The sequence below is a fragment of the Protopterus annectens genome, chromosome 2.part1 (assembly GCF_019279795.1).
Source record: "Protopterus annectens isolate FY-2018-M chromosome 2.part1, PAN1.0, whole genome shotgun sequence".
Classification (NCBI taxonomy): Eukaryota; Metazoa; Chordata; order Ceratodontiformes; family Protopteridae; genus Protopterus; species Protopterus annectens.
The window spans coordinates 998,476,130-998,498,710 of NC_056729.1; the positions used below are offsets into that span (position 1 = coordinate 998,476,130).

General features: G+C 38.2%; 1 protein-coding gene across 1 annotated transcript in view; it reads left to right on the forward strand.

Annotated features, from left to right (window-relative positions):
• LOC122794927 overlaps positions 1-22,581 on the forward strand; it is a 1,846,783-nt gene that overhangs the window by 1,705,034 nt on the left and 119,168 nt on the right. Inside the window, exon 10 of the mRNA XM_044063520.1 lies at positions 2,729-2,833. Coding sequence (XP_043919455.1) covers positions 2,729-2,833 — 105 coding nt within the window. The remainder of the gene's footprint in view (positions 1-2,728; positions 2,834-22,581) is intronic.

Sequence of the window (22,581 nt, forward strand, 5' to 3'; positions counted from 1 at the left end):
CTGTCATAGCTCCGTTTAGCTATTCGCAGAACAGTACTCCGTTACTAACAGAGTACATTTCTGCAAATAACACTGCTCTTCCACGGACAGGTTAGTGTTTCCTGGATCACAAATTTACCTCATTTGCATAGCTTTCAGCAGCAAATGAGGTAATTTGCATAACATTACACTGTCCGTGCAAGGGTAGCCTTAGAAGCTCTCATGCACGCCCCTGCTGGCTGTTGCTGGATCGCTCGGCAGGCATATTGGCTGTCTGCCGTCTTACACTACTGTTAGACTCCGTGCAAGCCTTCGTAAATCCGGCCCATTATTTTGCACTTTGTCTTCAAGGGTAGTTAACATGCACTATTTTAAAATGTTCTATAATGCAGTATTTGGCATTAAAGTACTTTTGTAAGTAGGGTTTTGATAGTTTCCTTTGCATTCTGTCATGGATGCGAAGCAAAATATGGCATTTTATAATGACTGGAAAACACTGTTAAATTGCTTTATTGCACTGAATGTCTTTATAAAGACTTTCAAAAAATAAAAAGTTAACTGACATTCAAAAGCCTTGTAGACTGCACACTTGCATGCCCCTGAATAATCATTTGAATATTTCTCATGGACCACATAAGGCTTTGTTAAATGCTGAGTATTTTTTTTCAGAAAAATGCCAAGCTATCCACTTATGCTGTACTGATGAACTCACAAAAGAGTACAATATGACATTTCAACGTCTAACAGAATTTGATTTTATTGGATTGGGTACTTCATTAAAGACTTAGAATCAATCAGTCAATCAATCAATAAAATAAATAAATAAAAGTTTATGGGCATTCGAAAGTCATACAGCTGGACCACTTGTATTCACTTAAGGGACCATTTGCATATTTTCCCATAAGTCTTATTTATAAAAGTTTTAAAGTAGTGGTCTCCAACCTTTTTTGCACTAAGGACCAGTTGCCTGTAAGACAGTCTTCCACTGATGGACCATCATGTGTGCAAACAAATAAAGTATAATAAAGTGCAAAGTTGCTTGAATAAGCACTGAAAACCCTGCTTCCATTTTCAACATCCTATCTTTGTGAAGCAACGTTTTCTGCAATGACAGCAACCAAAACAAAATTATGGAATAAACTGGACATAATGAACGCACTTTTGGTGTCATTGTCTCCCGTCACCCCTAGATGGGACCATCTCCTTGCAGGGAAACAAGCTCAGGGCTCCCATTGATTCTACATTATGGTGAGTTGTATTTATTATGCACTTTATTATTATGCATTTCCTACAAGTAAAGTGTGTATGTGTGTGTGTGTGTGTGTGTGTGTGTGTGTGTGTGTGTGTGTGTGTGTGTGTGTGTGTGTGCATGTCAGTGTGTGCTTGTGTGCACTTGTATGGGTATGTATGCATGTAAGTGGGTTTTTACATGTGTGTGCATATGCATGTGTGTGTGTGTTTGCGTGTGTACGTGCATGTGAGCGTGTGAGTTTTTGTGCATGTGTATATGTCCATGTAGGTTTGTTTTTGTGCGTGTGCACATGTGTGTGTGTGTGTGTGTGTGTGTGTGTGTGTGTGTGTGTGTGTGTGTGTGTGTGTGTGTGTGTGTGTGTGTGTGTGTGCATGTCAGTGTGTGCTTGTGTGCACTTGCATGGGTATGTATGCATGTAAGTGTGTTTTTACATGTGTGTGCATATGCATATGTGTGTGTGTGTGTGTGTGTGTGTGTGTGTGTGTGTGTGCGTGTGTGTGTGTGTGTGTGTGTGGGGAGTACCTGCATGCCTGCGTGTGAGTGTGTGTGTATGTGTATGCATGTGTGTGCATGCGTGTGCATGTTTGTGTGTGTGTGTCTGTGTGTGTGTATGTGTGTGTACGTGCATGCGTGTGTGTGTGTGTGTATGTATGTGTGATAGTGTATATGTCCATGTGTGTGTGTGTTTTGCGCGCGCGTGTGTGTGTGTGTGTGGGGGGGTACTTGCATGCCTGCGTGTGAGTGTGTGTGTATGTGTATGCATGTGTGTGCATGCGTGTGCATGTTTGTGTGTGTGTGTCTGTGTGTGTGTATGTGTGTGTGTACGTGCGTGTGTGTGTGTGTGTATGTGTGATAGTGTATATGTCCATGTGTGTGTGTTTTGCGCATGTATGTGTGTGTGTGTGTGTGTGTGTGTGTGTGTGTGTGTGTCTGTCAGTGTCTGCTTGTGTGCACTTGTATGGGTATATGTGCATGTAAGTGTATTTTTACATGTGTGTGTGTGTGTGTGTGTGTGTGTGTGTGTGTGTGTGTGTGTGTGTGTGTGTGTGTGTGTGTGCGTGTGTGTACGTGCATGTGTGCGTGTGTGTGTGCATGTGTATTTGTCCATGTGGGTGTGTTTTTGCACGTGTGTGTGTGTGTGTGTGTGTGTGTGTGTGTGTGTGTGTGTGTGTGTGTGTGTGTGTGTGTTCGAAAGAATCCTCAGACTTAGGATCAGTGCTTCTCTGTGGTCTTTATAGTATCTGCAATGCAAAGTATTGCAGGTGATAAGTGCTCTGTTGCTCTCTAATGTAATTTACTATCTATACTGACCACAGTATGCAAACAGATAGAAATAAACATAGTGTAGAGCAACCGGGAAACCAATGCCAATATGGTAATACTTTTAATGAAACTACAAAAATGGCAGATATTGATTAAGAGCTTCAGGAGTTATACTTCAATTTGCCCATTACTAATCATGAAATTAAATTATTTGATTGATCTAAAATTCAACAGGCCTCCTAAGTCACTACCAAAGGAATATCATCCACTTCCTGCAGAACCACTTGTAGATCTTCAGCCAAAGATGCCACCTTCAGACTTTGAGGAAGTCACAGTGAGGTAAGAAAAGGTGGTACTTTCTTTATAATATCCCTTATTAATTAATGTATTAGTGATTGGATTCAGTGTTAGAAAGTCAGAGCATCTGACTTTGTCTGCAACTGTGTTACATTACTTTACATTTTAGTTGCTCATAAATTTTTTATTTTTCCTCATATTAGTAAATGTTGATCATTGTCCTGTTCAGATATTCAACCAATTCAACTGAATTTCATCAGGTGAATGTATCAACTAGTTATCAGCTAGTAGGCATCGATGCAAACTTATACATATTGTAGAAGCCTAAAGTAATGTGCAGGTTGGGACAATAAGATAGTCCACACCAGTGTTAATAGTTATTAAGAATCATATATCTACAGATGTAATAAACTGGCATTACAATGTGCTCTATTCAAAAACAGCAGGCTACCCATCAGGTAGTGATATATTAATAAATAAGACCTAATTTTTGTAGCATTTTCTTATAATTTAAGCCTCCAAGAGAGGCTTCCGTTTATCTAATTTTCTACACCATCATAGACTAACTACTGACTCCATGAAAGACACCAAAGTATATCTCAAGGAAAATCAACACAAAAGTTATTAAATCACAACTCAGAAACTATACTATGCAAAAGCAATTTCTCTGATTTGGTAAATGTGAAAGAACTTCATAATTTTAGCAAACTGGACTTGGCTATGTCTTTTCTGAATTGTAGCTAGAAATCTCTTGCCTTGTACTAGTAACAGTCATGTCCAGTACCTTGGATGATAGGCAGATTAAGATCTTTGCTTATATGATTACTTAAATGAGGTCAAGATTTACCATTTACTAGAATATGAGCAAAGCACTATTACAAAATGTCAGGCAGTACAGCAGATAAGGTTCATAGGTTCATAAGTTCATAGGTAGGTACTAGGCTATCGGCCCAAGGGCCTACGTAAGCCAAGCCAGCAAGGTTCCCTGGCTTACGCCACCCAAGAAAGTTATTTTCCTGTGCCACTGTTGAGCAGAGACACAGAAATGATCCCCGGGGTGTATTTCCTATTTCCCATCCATTTATCAAGATTTTTCTTGAAGAGTGCTAATGAAGAACTTTGCTTGACATAGATGGGTAGTCTGTTCCAGAGTATGGGAAGTCTCTGGGACAGGAATCTATCCCTCCAGCATGTCCTGTTTATTGTGGTGACAAGGTTTAGGTCCCTAGAGTGTGTGGCTGGGAGGGATTGGGATTTCTTTAGGTGTAGCATGTCCAACAGCTCTGGGTTTGGCATAGATTTATATGTTAGGCAGAGATCACCTCGGAGTAGGTGATATGGTACGGAGTAAAGCTGGAGTTTTTTGAGGCAGTCAGTGTAGGGCATTTGTTTGAGGCCAGTAATCCTCTTTGTGAGGTACTTCTGTGGCCTTTCCAGCTGCTGCAGATGTCTTGTGAGGTACATTTCAAAAAAGGCATTGTACTCTATAATGGGTCTAATGAGTGTCAAGTAGAGGGGAACAATGACCTCTTTTTTCCTGGATGAGAACCCTTTTATGATTGAAGTGTGCCATGTAGAAGGACTTTGTGACTACTGTGGTGATGTGACTATCAAAGGAGAGACTACTGTCCACCCGGGTCTCATGGTCTCTTATCACGCATTCGGTGTTAAGTAAATTGCTGCCTATGTGGTAGTTCATGGGTATAGACTTTTTACCAAAGGGGATGACACTGCACTTTTTGGCATTGAGCTTGAGGCCATGGCTCTGACACCAGGCATCTGTCTCAGCGAGGCCCTTCTGTAGGCTGAACACATTATTTGGGGACTTGACTATGGCACCTAGTTTTCAGTCATCTGCGAACTTCATTAGCCAGAGGCCTTCTGTGTTAGCCTGTACTTCAGAGAAGTAGATACCAAACGGGAGAGGTCCCAGGATGGAACCCTGTGGTACTCCACTTGTCACTGCTTTGAGGTCAGATTTGGAGTCTGCAACTTTTACAGTGTGGGTTCTCTCAGTGAGCCAGTTGGCAACCCATCTTGTGACATAGGGATTTATACCTAGTTTAGTGAGTTTAGCTATAATTCCAGAATGGGGGATGGTATCAAAAGCCTTGATGAGATCAAGATAGGCTGTGTGAAGCACCTTACCCTCATCTATGGCTTTGGTGACTGCCTCAAAGAAGTCGATTAGGTTCAGGAGGCATGAACTGCCTTTCACAAACCCGAACTGGGTGGGATCCAGAGTTTGGAGGTTACCAGGCTCATCAGGCTAATAGGTCGATAATTCCCGGGATCAGTGGTGGCTCCCCCTTTGTGGAGTGAGATAACTGTTTCTGTGCATCATTCATTGGGCACAAAGCCTGATGCGAGGCTGTGGAGTGAGATAACTGTTTCTGTGCACCATTCATTGGGCACAAAGCCTGATGCGAGGCTATTATTGAACATGGTGTTTAAGTGGGGAGCCACTTCGTTCTGAAGTTTGTGTAAAATGCAGCCTGGGATGTTGTCCAGTCCCATGGATGCTGTGTTTTTGGCTTTGGAGAGTGCAGCTTTTACCTGCGTAGTTGTGATTACAGGGACTCTGCATTCTTCCTGTATAGATATGGGCCCTTTAGGGGTTGAGAGGGAGTAAAGTTAGCACTGAACCTTTCTGCCAGGATGTTGGTAATATCAGTTGGTTCTGTAATTTTCTTGCCTTTGTGCTGTAACTCAGAGCAGATCTGGGTGTTGCCATCGAGATTCTTGACATAGCTGTAGAATGCTTTGTGGTTGTCCTTGGAATTAGTGGTGATTTTGTTTTCACAGCTAGCTTTGGAGGATCTTATAAGGGATCTCACCTTCTTACTGAGGCTGACCAGGGAGCTCCACTCATGGGATTTTACTCTTTTGCAACAGTTTCTTCCATTTTTTGTACAGTTTGTTTATGGCAGGGGACCACCAGATTGGCTTCCGTTTTTTGGAGGATAGCGTCTTGGTTCTGTTTGGGATAGCACAATCCATGCACTCATGTAAGTGCTTATAGAGTGCATTTGTGTTGGATTCAGCAGTTATAACTGTATTGTTTATCTGCATGGGTGTCATGAAGTTCACCACTTCTGTCTTAAGAAGCATGAAGTTGGCTTTGGAGGAATTTTTTACTATGATTTCCTTAACGGGGGGTGGGGGGTGGGATGTGGATATCAAGGGTGATTAGCTTATGGTCGGATCGGACCAATGAGGAGTTGACTTCAGGTGTGGAACACCGGTCACTCATGTTGGTAATGACTAGGTCTAGGATATTGTTTCCCCAGGTGGGGGTGTGGATAAGTTGATCCAGGGCATTGGAGTTTATGATCCAGAAAGCGTTGAGCTAAGGAGTTGGTACACAAGTAGTTTTCCCAGTTAATGGTGGGGTAGTTGAAGTCACCCATTATTAGGGTGTTTGGTTGAACCCTAATATTTTCCAGTACATCAAGAAAAGAGGAGTGGGAATCCTGCGGCATGGTCGGGGATCTGTAGCAAGGTACAATTTAGATTGCAGTTGTGCCCAAAGTTAGTTACACTTGGATAACCTCGAATGCATTATACTGAGCAACTAGCCTGGAGATGTGGATATCCTTAATGAATATGGATACACCTCCGCCTTTGGTGTTTCGGTCCAGGTTACATGGCTGAAACGTGTGGTATGAGTTATAGCCTGGTAGTGCAGGGGTGCTCTCTGGAGCCTTGAACCAGGTCTTAGTCACTGCATAGATATCGATGCTCTCCATTTTAAGGAGTGCCTCGAGTGAGTGCATTTTGAGATTTAGACTTCTAGTATTGAGTAGCATTACCCTCAGTTTTTGCTTGCCTGTTCCTGTTATAGTGGTGAATTTGTTATTTGAACCTTTGCCTAAAAAAGGCACTATAGGGTCAGCAAGAGCCTTAGCCAGTATCCAGAATCCCAGGGGCGACAGGTGCAGGCCATCTGTGGCAAAGCATCATGGTCTGTCGACCATGTCATCCCAAGCAGACAGATACTGGATCCCCTTAGAATGACACCAGAAGCTTAGCCAATTGTTGAAGTCTAAGTACTGAGAGCATAAATCAAAACATTGGTGTGCATTTCTGTGGTTACTTACAGCAAAATTAAACAATGTTGTTACATGCGATTTCTATAAGTCAGCCCTGTTGAAAGCAGTCAGGATGAATAACCCATGCAGAACAAAATTGAATCAAAGCAGCTCTGTCAATGCTTGAGATGGCTTCTTCTGAAAGAAAAAATAGCTTGATCATTTATAGTCCATCTGTCCTACAATTAGGTGTTTTCACTACTGAATTACTATATTTACAAGACATGAGCTTCTCATCAGTCATTGTGCTTAGTGTTTGAATTCCAGTATTAGAAGAGAAATCAAGGTTCATGAATGCAAATCTGCCTTCATGCAAGTTTTTATCACCAAATAACAAATCTAATCTTTAAGGCAATAAAATGTAAATGTATCCTGGCCATTCTACTTTATTAAACACAAACTTATGCTTAGACTTCCATACAGAAGAGCAGAGCCATCTGCATTATGTTTCCTGAAATGAAGCCTAGACTGTACTACAGTATATTTCTAATGAATAGAAAGGGAGCACTGCTGATACAAAGCTCTATGTGACTTGAGTCACTGAAGGCTCCTCTCCTGATATTTCATTCAGATATTTACATTGTGGGCTCTATGCAAGATGCAGGTTTGTGATTAACTAACTCCAGATTAAGAGGGTCCTCATATCATTGTCATTTAATGGTAAGACATCTATCTCACAGGGTTTAATACTGAATTCTAATAACCATATGAGTGGATTCTACATCTCATCTGCATGCATTTTCTTGTAGTATTCCAATTTGTTTCCACTTTCCAAAATATATTTAACTGGTTCCACTAAATTGTCCATATATGTATATTGCTTTCACGTTTGCATTATGGAGGCTCTGGTCATAGCAAAAAACATCCAAGCAAGCAAAGAAAACACAAATAAGACATTGGTCATCACTTGTGTGTGAATGACAAGATCAAATTCCTTGAAAAGTCTAAAAAGAGGGGACGGTAGTTATTAAATCACAGATGTAATTTATGGACTGAATAGTTGCTTCATGTTGGTGTAGCCTCTGTTGGAGGCTTAACTTAAGAGAAAGTGCTACAAGAACTAGGTCTTTACTTATTAACATCTCACAGACTGATGGGTATCCTGCTGCTTATTACTAGAGCACATCATAATGATCACATGTTTGATTGTCTTAGTTTCAGAGCTTCTAGAAGAGGAAAAAGGAATTAATTAAAACCTTGAATAAAAATGAAGTGGTTCTCATATAAAGTAGTCAGTCACTGAAGTAACCTACTGGGTGAATTTAACCAACAAATGCAGAGAAACGCACAAATTCACAATTAAATTAGGTTTATTTGTGGGTAAATAATGCTAGGCTACCAGATTTTGGATGGCATAATAGACTGGTATACCTGGCTATTAGATGACATGAGATGCTAGGTGCAGTAGCATTCACAGTTTTATACTTTCAAATATTCACATTATTTTCTTTTTTGCTCCTGCAATTTCTTTTCAACTTTTTTTTCATAAATGTTTTGCATTCATACTGAGCATATTCTGTTTAGTTTTAGAAACATTATCACTAATTGAGTAAAGGCAACTGCAACATTTACTTTGGTTTGGGAGCTTTGCTATAAGACACCAGTGTTTAAATCAAAAAGGGCTCAACTTTTCAGATTAAATTGGTCGGAATTTTATCTGCCAGAATAAAAGCAATCGCACATTTATTAAGATACTGTCTGTGATTTCCTGAACAAAAGTGTAATTGATGTGCTCAATATTGTGGAGCTAAACTTGGAAACTGGAGTTCATATAGAGTTGTGACTTGGGGAAATGCTGAAAATCAGGTTTGGCAGCATTCACACAGACTTTTTTTTGATTGTTAAAGATGTTGTACTGAACAATGAATTCTCTTAACCATGCCTACTAGTTCCTCAGTAGATATATAACTCAAGACATTACGGACATTAATTGTATCTTGCATGGCACTACTTGAAACATAAGCTCATGCCATCTGTGCATGTATTAATAAACATCATAACCTGATGCAATTGTTTTGCACTCTCAGGATCTTCATTCAGCTTCCTAGGCTAGTGGTTTCCCTGATGCATTTAGAAAAAGGTGGAATTTGCTCCTTTGCCTTAGGATTACCCCTAGATGAACTCTGTGCCTTAGTGGCTTTAAGAGCATCCTACTTTGGCTTGGTTGGATAACTTAAATGTATTGATTTGAAAGGGCCATTTGATATTGTGGGATGATCTTTTTCATTTTACTATTTCATCCTTCAGGATGGTCTACGTCAGACAAACGATTAGTGCCAAAACCATGGTCTAAACATAAATGCAAAAAAAAAATGCATGATCATACCCTTTCTGGAATCAGATATCCCTGCAAATTACAACATCAATAACATACCCCTTAGAGTAGACTCAGAAGTGAGAGATCTGAGTACATAGATACATAGTAGGTTGAACTTTGACCATGTGTATCCACATTGGAGAGGAACTCCTTTTATGTAGCACAACTTATAAGTAAAGATATGGCATCCAGATCTAAGGAAATTATATTCCCATTGTAATATATTGAAATAGTCCCAGGTGTACTCACCCCTCATTAAACCAATAATTGAGTAGAGTGCTCCATTTGGCATGTACTTGACTAATCACTAAGAGCAGCTGGAGTGACGTTAGAGGTTCTTCACAAAGAACAACCCAAAGAAGTTTTGGGCTGGCTTAAATAATCTCCTCCATCCCGGGAAATCAGGTACCCCTACCCCTGAGCCACTTATTGGCAAAAACCCAGAAGACATAGCTAATACTTTTAACTCCTTCTTTACTGAAACTATCCAGTCACTAGCCAATCAACTACCCCCTCCTTCCTCTCCCCTAACTAACACATCTGAGGATACATTCCCCCCCTTTAAATTACAGCCTATACCCACCTCCTACATCAGAATCTTATTGAAGAAACTTAAACCAACCACCCTCTCGGCAGACCAACTCCCAGCAGAATATCTACAATTAGCAGCAGATGCTATAGCCTACCCTATCTCCATCCTAATTAATCGAACTATTACCGAGGCCACTATCCCCTCCATCTGGAAAATATCCTACGTCATACCTCTCCATAAGGGTGGCTCTTCTACTGAACCATCCAACTATAGACCTATAGCAATATTATCTCCAATAGCCAAAATCATGGAAAGATGTGTTCATAAACAATTTCTCCATTACCTCACCCTAAACAACCTATTGACCAAAACTCAACATGGTGTCAGACCACATCATAGTACGACCACCGCCCTCCTTTCTTTTACTGACTCAATTAACAAAAATCGTAATAACAGAAAAATATCGTCCGCTCTCTTTCTCGGCTTGTCGAAAGCCTTTGATATGGTCAGTCACCAGCTACTTCTCCACACGCTTGAAACCTTCCACTTTGATACTTTAGCTCTCAAATGGTTCCTTACTTATCTCTCTGGAAGGCAACAGGCAGTCCTATGGCAAAATAAGCTCTCTCACCTATTACCTAATACCATAGGAGTTCCCCAAGGGTCCATACTAGGTCCCCTTCTCTTTTCCGTCTTCATAAACGAACTCCATTCAGTCACCCCCAAAGCCACATGCATCCAATACACAGACGACTCCACCCTTATCTGTTCATCTGTCGCTCTCCCTGATTTACAAGTAATAACCCAACACTCCTTTGCCACAGTAGAAAAATGGCTCTCTGAGAGGAATCTCATCCTAAACCCTAAAAAAACTAAGTTACTACTATTCTTTCCCACCTCAGCTTGTCCTCTAGTGCAACACGATACACAAGCTAACAATACTACCTTTTCCGTTCAATCTAAAAATGGGATCATAATTGAACCCGATACCAACATTAAACTACTAGGGGTGACTATTGACAATAAACTTAAATTTGACTTGCATGTCAGCCAGACCATAAAAGCTGTAAATAAGAAACTCGGATCCTTGTATAGAATTAAGAACTTCCTAACTCCTCATGCTAAACTAACTATCGCCCGTACCCATCTCCTTTCCACACTTCTCTATGCCTCACCTGTATTCTCTTTCCTCAACATATGTGATATTAATAAACTCTCCATGACTTATAATCACATTGCCAGATTTATAACAGGGGCTCCTTATAGAACTCACCACTGCCTCAATCTAAAGAAACTTGACTGGTTAGAACTATCCAATCTTCTCAAACTAAATCAACTCTCTGAAGCATTTAAAATCATTAAGGAACCTGACAAAACCCCTTCTCTGAATAATCTACTGACCCCCTACACTAACCTAAGCAGTCTGCGCTCCTCCAACAGATCACTGGTCCAAACCATCAAATCCAATAATATGGGCGGCGATGCTCTCTTCGCCAATACTATAGGAAAGGTTTGGAACTCCCTCCCTAATAACTTAAGACTCATGCACTCCCTCTCTCAATTTAAAAAACAACTTATACAATTCCTTAAGGCACATTGGCTATGTTCATGTGCAAACCTAGACTAGTTTCCCATTGATCTATAGCATATCCTACCCAACTGGATCAAACTGGGGTTCACCTCTCTCTCTTTTGGCATCAATTAATTTGTAAATAAACTGTCTACTAATCCTATTTAGTTCGCTCTACAGAATTCGGTTTTTCTATGATCTCTTGGAACCCTGCAGTGATGTAGAACTTATTACTGAACATAATAACATTATTGTCTCTTGAGTTGTAATTGTAATTTTGTGTTGGATCTTTTACTGTGTTGTTGACACAATAGTCAAGCCAAGGAAAAGATAAAAAGTGTTAATTTTGTTTTGTCCTTCATTTATGTACTTGTAAACCTACGTGTATCCTTTTTTCTCTGTGGAGCTTTTCTCCCCGGGCCTCCGTTGAAAATGGACATGTATCCAGTCGGACTATCCCGGTCAACAAGTGTAAAATAAATAAAAAATAAATAAAATACGAGGTGTAAACAACATGAACGATGCAGATACACTAAAAGCACTATCCTTTTACTTTATCTCCTACCAATTATTAAAGGGGCACTAGCTCAGATTTTTTTGCTAGAGGAGTTTGTTTAAATTTTAGTACTCTGTAAGTCACATGTTCAGCTAGAGGCAAGGTTTTCAAAGAGCCTTTTTAGCATACTGCAGGTCAGATTACATAAACTCTCAGTGGGGGTTGTTAGAGGAAATGCTTAGAACTTAGAGTTGCAGCCAGTTTGTCCTTTTCTGTTTTCCTTCCCCCACTCATGAGCAATTAGATTAGCTGAATGACTGGATTTTACTCAGCTAGAGATGCTATCTTGTTACACATAGACCTGGAGCCTCTTTAGCAATGAAGTGATAGCTACTTTACTATGTACTTGTTTTTGCAAAACTGTGTCTAATAAGTATTCAAGCCTAGGCAATAGTATTTTTCATGCTTGTTGCTACAAATCTTTTCCCTCCACTAGCAATTATTTTTCATACAGTCTGTTATTAGTGTTGCTTGTTAGTGTGTGTGTGTGTGTGTGTGTGTGTGTGTGTGTGTGTGTGTGTGTGTGTGTGTGTGTGTGTGTGTGTGTGTGTGTGTGTGTGTGTGTGTGTGTGTGTGTGTGTGTGTGTGAGAGATGATATAGGTAAAAGTAAAAGAGAGAATCAATCCGGAGAACCTCTTGCTGTGAGGTAACAATGCTAACCACTGCACCACCATGGATTACCAAGATTATATATTCCCCGTTCCGAAGAAGGGATGGGCCTCCTTGAAATTGATTACATGTATATACCTGTAATTGTGGGACTCCACACATATCTGCTGACCTCACAAGACACAAATGTAGTGAAAGTTTTAAAACAAGAGGAGAATAAATCTAAGATGACTTCTCTGCTTAATCTGGCAGAAGCACATTGGTGTCAAGATTGAATTTAAATCATACCTGAAGTAGATAAAAATCAGGCAGCAACTGCCAAAAAAACAAAAGAAAGAATATAAGGGAAAGGACCAGATGAGAAGGCAAGAAATGTGGAAGAAGCATAAATATAGTTGGAAGTATAGAAAACTTCTGGAAGAATCTCATGTTGATCAGGAACACATGTAGGAATGGTTAAGGAGAGGTGAATTCAAACCAATTGATGAAAGGTTAATATTGGCAGACCAAGACAGTGGGCTACAGACACATTGGTTTACAAAATCCACTGAACATATGGGAAAAACAGGCAAACATAGGTTTTGTAAAACTGAATTAGAAACAGTTGCACACCTTGTTGCTGGTTGTGACATACTAATGGCAGAAGGACTGTATACTGAAAGGCATAATAATGTGGCAAGACTGTTGCACTGGGGATTGTGCAAACATTATGGTTTTGAAGTGGCTGAAAAACACTGGAAACATGAGCCACAAAGCATCATAGAAAATTATGAAGTTTAAATCACATCGGGTCACTCATTGCCAACAATTCAAAAGATAGATGCTAGAAAACTGGATCTAGTGGTCCAGGAAAAGAGGACAAAAGTACCATTTATCATTGAAATTGCCACAACCAGTGACTACAGTGTCTTACATACAGAGAGACACAAAGTCATAAAATATCAGGATTTGCAGGCAAAAGTGAGAACAATGTGGAAGAAAGATACCCAGATAGTCCCAATAGTAGTAGGAGCAATGGGTCTTATAAAAAAGAGTCTACAATTATATTTAAATATGCTACCAATACATGTAACTCCATACGAATTGCAGAAGGAGTCATTACTGGGCATATTGTGGGTGAGAGCATTTTTGGCTGACTTGAAAGAGTGAAACAATACTAATTTCATGAACTTTAATCAGAGTTTGACTTAGGAATGGGGTCCATTCCTGTCATGGTATTAGAAATCCATGTGACTTGGAGAAATTAAAAAAAGACTAAATAATGAGAGACATTTGAGTTTCAGACATATATCCTTCATAAAAATGCCTGCATTTGCATAACCTATTATTCTATCAAAGATGGCCAGAAATGGATACAAAAATAAAAACAGAAAATATCTGTTTGGACCTGTAGCAAGCCCATTTTATATTTCTGGCAAAAGGGCTACAGTTATATTATGATATATTGGATACAGTAAATAATTCAGAGATTCTTACATGATCACAAATGTAAAAAAAAAAAAATAAATAAAAAATAAGAAAAAAAAGTGGTTGAAACTTTAGCAAGCCCTTTGCCAGAAATGTAAAATGAGCTTGCTACAATTAGATTCCAACACTGTAAGCCTTTCAATGTAATTGACATGACCAGATTACCTCTCAACCATGCAGATTTTCACCTCATATGTGTGGTCTCTTTCTCTTACAAGTATTGGTTTTGTGGCAAATCAAGGACTACTGAGGGGACTAAATAATAACAGACATTTGGGTTTCAGGCTGCACACCCTTCGTAAAAATGCATGCTAATACATAACCTGTAATTCAGAATGACCAGAAATGGTTAAAAAAAGAAAGGAAACAGAAAAGATCTGTTTGTAACTGTAGCAAGCCCATTTTACATGTCTTGCAAAGGGCTTGCTACATCTATGCTCTAACACATTAATGCAGAGCTTTAGCACTTCTTACACGAATGCAAATATTAAAAAAAAAAAAAAAAAAAAAAAACGAAATTGATCTGTTTGTAACTTTAGTAAGCCCTTTGCCAGAAATGTAAAATGGACTTGCTATAGTTACATTACAAACCTGTAAGCACTTCTAGCAAGACCAGATTACATCTAAACTCTCCAGATGTTCTTATATGTGTGGTCTCTTCTTGGTAAAACTGTTTGTTTTCTGGCAAATCAATTAGCAATGAAGTGACTAAATAATCACAGACATTTGAATCACAAGCTGCACACCCATCATAAAAATGCATGCTAATGCATAACCTGTTATTCAACATAAATGGATAAAAATGCAGTTATCTGTGTACAACTGTAGTAAGCCCGTTTTACATTTCTGGCAAAGGGCTTGCTACAGTTCCATTCTGATACAATGGATAAGTAAGCATTTTGGCGCTTTGGCGCTTCTTAAATGACCGGAAATATTGAAATAAAAAAGAATGAAACAATCATTTTGTAACTGTACCAGAACATTTTATACTGGTGGCAAAATGTTTGCTGCAATTGCATTTTGATACTTTGGATACAGTAAGCGCTTTAGTGCTTCTTACATGAACGCAAATGCTAAAAAGGAGATGGTATCAATCTGTAACTGTAGCAATCCCTTTGCTAGAAATGTAAAATTACTTGCTACAGTTACATTGCAATGTTCTAAACATTTCAGTGCTTCTGACTAACTCAAAGGCAGGAAAAGTATATTTTATAACTGTTTTGACTCAACAGAAATGTAACAAGTCCAACCTGATTGCTGCAGATGTACTCATATGCTGAAAGCCTGGGACTTAAAAACACTCTTAGTTCTTACTGAAAATCAGTAGGAACTATAACAACAAAGTCTACATTTATGCACGGGAAAAAAACAGGAATGGGAGACGGTATACAAAGTAAACTAATATGTGGGTTGGACCTGACTGTGATGTCACAAAACAGGAGTAGTTTACAAAAATGGGTGGCAACATTTACATTTCAGTCCGAAGCAAGGAACACAGTTTAGAAATGAGCCAGTGCCCCTTTAAGGGGTGATTTATGTCTGACCTACAAGGTACTAATGAATCCAGGCGTGATGGAGCTGCTACACATCCACAAGTCAAACAACATGAGGATCACCCAATCTAAGGATCTAAACTTAGTCAGTGAATCAAGCAAAACATGCTGGAAAGATAGATGTGTCTCAGAGATTGCGCCTTCTTTGGAACAGGCTTCCTATTCACATTATGTAAAGCCCTTCCCTGCCCCTCTTCAAATGCGGTTTGCATCAATGGATGGGGAATCACAAATTCATACCTGGGGTAGTGCTTATGGAGAGAAGCAATCTGTAAGATACTCAATACACAGGCATACATCCGTGCCATCCTCTTGCCCATAGGGGCCATATATTGGGTAAAATCAGGTTAAATTGGCTATACTTGCAAGGACCCTTATGCCATTAGCCTAGTAATCGCCTATGCACCTATGAGCCTATCAAATACTGGAGGATTCTATATTTACTTTTAATCCTAACTGTGATGTGGATTTCAGTTTTGTTATTATGTCTTAATGTGAATGTTTTTTTTCTTCATTCTGTTTTACATTATTTTAATTAATTTCTATATTATTGTAACTTCTATTTTGTTGAAAAACACTTAAAGTTAGATGACATTTTCTGAGTAACACTTCTGCAAAATGCCATTGGATCAGATATGCAACAGAAACCTCAAACATTATTACAATAAACAGGGCTGTGAAGGAAACTTTTGTGCATGTGCAATTGAACTATTTGTAGTTTTCTAGATGACTTGTTTGGAGAAAAACTTTCTTATTTTTGGTTCAGAACCAGAAATATATTATAGGTTCATTTCCAGACTGACTAGGTAAAGGCTAGAATCCATGTTGTTAGAGTGACAGTTTCTTTACTTGGAGAATACTAGTTAACACTTATGTAACCTACATTGACTACTAAATCTTTTTTTTTTTCCTTTGGCTGCTAATAAGCTGGATAAAGTGGATAATAACACTTTGGATGTCAAGTGAAGTGAAGCAAATGCCTCAGAACAAAAGGGACATAGTGCTACACCACTAATTAGAGATAAAGGTATGGTGTAGCAGTTCAAGAGTTAAGAGATGAAGCTATGGGTAAATCTCTACAAAGGAGCTTGGATGTTAGTTCTGCAGAATCTATAACATTAGAGGGACATGCCATGCAAAATACGTCACTGTATAACAATAATACAGGAACTCGGCCAAAAGAGCAGCAGTACATCTATTATTTTTTTCACATCTCCCCATTTTAATGAAACAACGGCACCAACACAGGAAAGATAGTTCTCTGAGCAGAGACAGGAAGAAGTGGAAAATCTCTACTTAGAGGCACGAAAGGAAATTATCACTAAATTAGAGCACCACATTAGTTGCAAATTTGTCTAATTGTAAACTGAGTGAAGCTCAGTGTAAGCTTCTGAATAAGAGTTTCACATTCATCCCTTCACTAGCATCTAGGCTGAATGAGTTCATCATAGACCTTAAATGCTTCACTAGGGATTTGACTTTGAAGAATATATTTACGACTGATGTGAAAGTAGAAAATAATAGGCAAGCAGTATTATTTAAGAAACCAAACACTATGCTTCCAACTGTACATCCGGTCATAGACACCTTTGTTAAAGTTTGTGAGTATGAAGTAACAAATCTATGGAACAATAGAAATAGTACTATTAAATATAAGAAACACTTTTATAATTTAAACCTGAGTGAACAACAAGCCTTAAGGGAATTAATGTATAATAATGAGATAATTGTTAGACCAGCAGACAAAGGAGGAGTGATAGTGGTACTAGATTAGAGCCAGTATGGAAATAGAATGATGGAGCTACTTAATGATGAGAATACATATAAACCAATGCAGAAGTTGAAGTTGGATAAAATCATAAAAAAGGTTAATGTGAACTTGAATAACCTTTTGTTGTCATGGGTCATTAATCAACATTTGTTTAATTATTTTCAAGTAACTTTTCCAACAATACCTGTTATTACAGGATTGTCTAAAATTCATAGAGATCTTCACAATCCACCCATGCGTCCACTAGTTTCTGGCAATGGGTGGAATACAGAACCTCTATCTGTTTATGTGGAACACCAGCTAAAAAGGGGACAAAGTAGAGCAACCATTGTATTGATGGATACAGAAGACTTTCTTCTGTGTTTATCTACGTATAATAAAACATCTCCTCTACCAGACGGTGTCTTGTTGGTTAGAATGGATGTCAGAAATATATTTACAGTTATCCCAAATGATTATGGTACAGAAAGGGTACGGAGATTCTTGATGTCTGATGATACCTATGAAAGACAACATATAGTATGAATTTGTATGCCTTTGGAACTAATACTGGAAAACAATGTTTTATTATATGAGAATCAGTACTTTCTGCAAAGATGGGGTGTGGGGATGGGTACTTCCTGTGCCAACTCCTATTCTAATATTATGTTGGCACAATGGGAGAAGAAACACATCTTTAATGGGTGGAACATATGGTTGCAACAGCTGCTATTTTATAAACTGTTTGTGGATGACATATTTCTTCTGTGGGAAGGAGACAAGAGACAACTGGGAGCATTTGTTGAATTTTTAAAGGCTACCACTTATTTTTTTAGATTTTGAAGTCCACAGTGCTTATGACAAGATATATTTCCTTGATATAACCATCTCAAAGAATAGGACTGGTAACATAGATATTAAGATATATTGTAAAACCTGCTGGAGAAATCATCTTTTACATCACAATAGTATGCATCCCACTCATGTTTTTCTACAAGTTGTAAAGAACCAATTTTTGAGGAGCTCAAGGTTGACCACCAGTCATAGAGATCAAGCTACTGAGATTTCAAGTATGAAGAAGCATTTTTGTGAAAGGGACTATAAAGTAGAGGAAGTAGGGAGAGGGGAAGCAGCAGTAAATTAAATGACTGTGACCAGAAAGAAACCATATTTCCATCATGATGCAAGAACAGTGTAGGAAATATTGAACCAGGAAAGGGATGTACCAGAAAGCATAAGATGTACATTTACATATAGCCAGGACATTTAACAAATATGTGATATAATCAAAGATAATTGGAAAATATTAACAACAGATACAACAATAAAGAAGCTAGTAGGAGAAACCCGAAGGTTCTGTTTTAAGACTAGGCCCAATCTGAAACAACTCTTACATGGTGAGAAGAGAAATATCAATAAACTGCATAATTTGAGAAGAGGTACTTTTAAGTGCGGTAGATGTAAGGTGTGTCCATACAGCAATACCAATAATAAGTTTATACATCCTACAGTAAGAAAGAATACCATCTGGGTACCTTTGCAGACTGCAATGCTAAGAATGTGGTCTATATAGCTATGTGCCAAGATTGTTCACAGTTGTATATTGGAAAAACTAATTGTCCATTTAAAACTAGGATTTTGAAACATTTAAATGATATTAAACATAAAGTTAGTACCAATGCATTGTTACAGCATATTATACAATTCCCAGGACACCTTTTTTCTTTTATGGTGATAGAACACATTATAGATGGTCCTAGGAGAGGTGATTTATGCAATACCACTGAATTTAAAGAGCTTCAGTGGATTGCAGATATGAGAGTAGACTGTGAACCTGGTTTAAATTGTGTTCTCCCTTTAAAAACAGCATTGAAGAGGAGTTGGCTCAGAAAATAGTTTTGATTGGTGAAGCCCTCTTTAAGAAGCTTTGCTATCTTCAATGACTTTATAGATCTGAAGAAGGAATTTGAGAAAGTGCTTATCCACTTTTGGTTTTACTTTTTGTGTATTTGTCAACAAACTACCTTCGTCTTGTGGACTTTTAGCTTTGTTTGCTTCATTCTGTTTTATGTTATTTTAATTAATTTATATATTATTCTAACTTATATTTTCTTGAAAAACACTTAAATGTTAGAGTTGACATTTTCTGAGTCACAGTTCTGCAAAATGCCATTGGATCAGATATGCAATAGAAACCTCAAATATTATTATAATAAACATGGCTGTGAGAGAAACTTTTGTGCATGTGCATTTGAACTATTTGTAGTTCTCTAGATGACTTGTTTGGAGAAAAACTTTCTCATTTTTGGTTCAGGGCCAGAAATATATTATAGGTTAATTTCCAGACTGACTAGGTAAAGGCCAGAATCCATTTTGTTACTGTGCCAGTTTCTTTACTTGGAGAATACTAGTCAACATTTTGTTAACCTAAATTTTCTAGTAAGCATCAGAATTGTATTTATTTATTTTGTCTTTTTTGGCAGGGTGAGTGTTTCTTAGTTCACCCCTCACAAATTAAGGTAGCATTGACTTTGCATTAGTCTAGCAAGAAATTATAAAATGGTCACTTGGCAAAATCATTAGAGTTGTAGGTATCTTCAGTGATAAAATATATATGCTTCTTAGCATATGGCCATGAAACAAGACTAAAACAGTTAAGAACAAACCCTCTAAATGGAAATCCAAGGTTAAAAATGATATTATGATTTGAAAACTCCTGCAGACACAACCCAAAAGATAACAAAGGCAGATGGTAGAGAAGCAAAAGAAAAATAAATGCACATGCACACACACATGCACACACACACACGCACACACACACACACACACACACACACACACACACACACACACACACACACACACACACACACATGGGAGGAGATTGAGGGAAAAGCCAAAACAGAACAAAAAGTAAGTGAGGACAGAATCAGGAAACAAAGAGTGATAACAGAAAAGAACAACCATAATAGGCTAAACAAAGAACTTCATCAGCACTGGAGGGCAAAAGGAAAATCAGATGATAATAGACAATCATTGGGAAGCAACTAAAATAAAATAGTAACTAAAAAAATAAAAAAAAACAGGAAGACAAGTAAAAGTAATAACTTTAAGGACAATAGAATTAGTAAAAATGTGTCTTACATCAAAAATGTAAGGCTGCTTGCAGCTGAGCCGAATAGCACTCTTGGCTTTGATGTTTCCTCTGTTGTGATACAATGGGGCAGAAGTTCACACTGTTGCTTCACACCACTTGGTTCAGTTCAGCTCACAGCTGTGGTTATCTTCAAAGTGATATTTACATGTGTGTGTGTGTGTGTGTGTGTGTGTGTGTGTGTGTGTGTGTGTGTGTGTGTGTGTGTGTGTGTGTGTGTGTGTGTGTGTGTGTGTATATGCATGCACATGTGTATGCTTTAGACTAGGCTACTGCCCCATCCAAAACTAGATTCTTTACCTTCCACCCACTAAGTGCCAGGATATACTCCATCTTTCTCACAACCATAAATTTGATTAAGCAACAAACCATAAAATGAAGTAATCATTTATTTTGTAGAGGGCATAATGGGATTCATGCAGAGAGACAAAAGCATTAACACAGTGACCAGTGCTGGTAAAATGAGATACAATAGGTACAGTATACAGGTATTTTCAGGAATTTGTATTCTCTCTCCTTTCTCTTTCATTTTGATTATTACTTTTTTGCTTTCCCCTGATCATCTTACCAGTATCCTCTCGCCATCTTTTACCTTTTTCCCATAGCTCCTCCAGTGTGCTCGCACACACACACACACACACACACACACACACACACACACACACACACACACACACACACACACACACACACACACACACTCACACACACACACACACTCACACACACACACACACACACACACACACACACACACACACACACACACACACACACACACACACACACACACACACACACACACACACACACACACACACACAGCTGTTTGAAACTCTGAGGCTTGGTGCAAGTCCTGTAGTAACCAGACTGAATGTTAGATGCTGCTTTGCATGTATTAAGTCCAAGATAGCTGTTTCTTGGAATATTCCATTTTATCTTGGGTATGGTGATATCAGAATCAGTATATATAAGTTTGTTAGTGAGAGGGCTTGCCTCCCACATCAAGGGTGTGGGGGGAACGGCCACGTGCAAATGAACAACTTTATAAGCAAAAAAGCAATATTTGACAGTTGTTGCCCTCTGTTTTTGGTCATTTTGTCTTTCTATTTAATCTTCCAGGTTCTTTTTGATGAAGATTTCAAATGAAAATGTCAGTTTTAACCTTTAATTTATAGTGGATATGCATAATCCATTTATTCTGCATCATATATGACTAGCTTTATTAATTCTTTAAAAAGACAAACCAATATATTTTTAAACTCACAAAAATGTTATTCTTGTTGTCAAAGGAAAAAACTTCAAAGACCAATTCCCATGAGGTTCAAGTAAGGCACCCTTTATTAACTTGCTGCAAGGAGACAAAGCATGCAGGCAGAATGATTTGTCTCAACATTAATAATTAGTATGGTATTTTTATACAGTTATTTCTATGTCACACAGTAAATGTTACTATTCTATTGACGTAGTTAGACACAGCTTTCTGTATTGTTCTACATAAAATGTTACTAGACTAATTGCTGACTAGTTGAGAATAACTGCCGATTTGCAAAATATTTAAGAAAAACAACCTGGCCTTGGGGCTTATTTAAGCCCACCACACACTTCCTATTCTTCAATTGTGCAGTTCTAATATATGTGTTATGTTTTGCCTAGATTCAAGGTACATTTCTAGCTTAGGTACAAGTAATGCTGACTACGTTTATACTTTCAAGCAGCTTTTGTTTTCATTATCAATAGCTTCTAGCAGCTGTGTACTTTCTCATGGCATAAGCAGAAAATCAATAACTCTTTGTTAAGTCTCATGACACTAGTAGAAATGAAACACTTCTTATTATTTTCATGACATTAGCAGAAATCAAATGCTTCCTGTTATGTTTCTAATAGCTGTGCAGATTCATGCAGTGTGAACAGAATAAATGTATTAACCCTTTTAAACCTCAAATGCACTAAGCATGCATATTACTAATACATATTTTTCTAACACTTGTACTTCTAGTATTGAAGAAATTTACTTAACACATTCCTTTCATTTCTTAAGAACCACTGCAATTCATTCTTGAGTTTAGTTTTGTAGTTGATGATGTGGCTATCCTTACATAACTTTTATTTACAAGTGTCCCCCCCAAGGAATCTGACCACACAGCCTATGACAAAATGAAAACTACTTATATCTATTATAGTAAGATT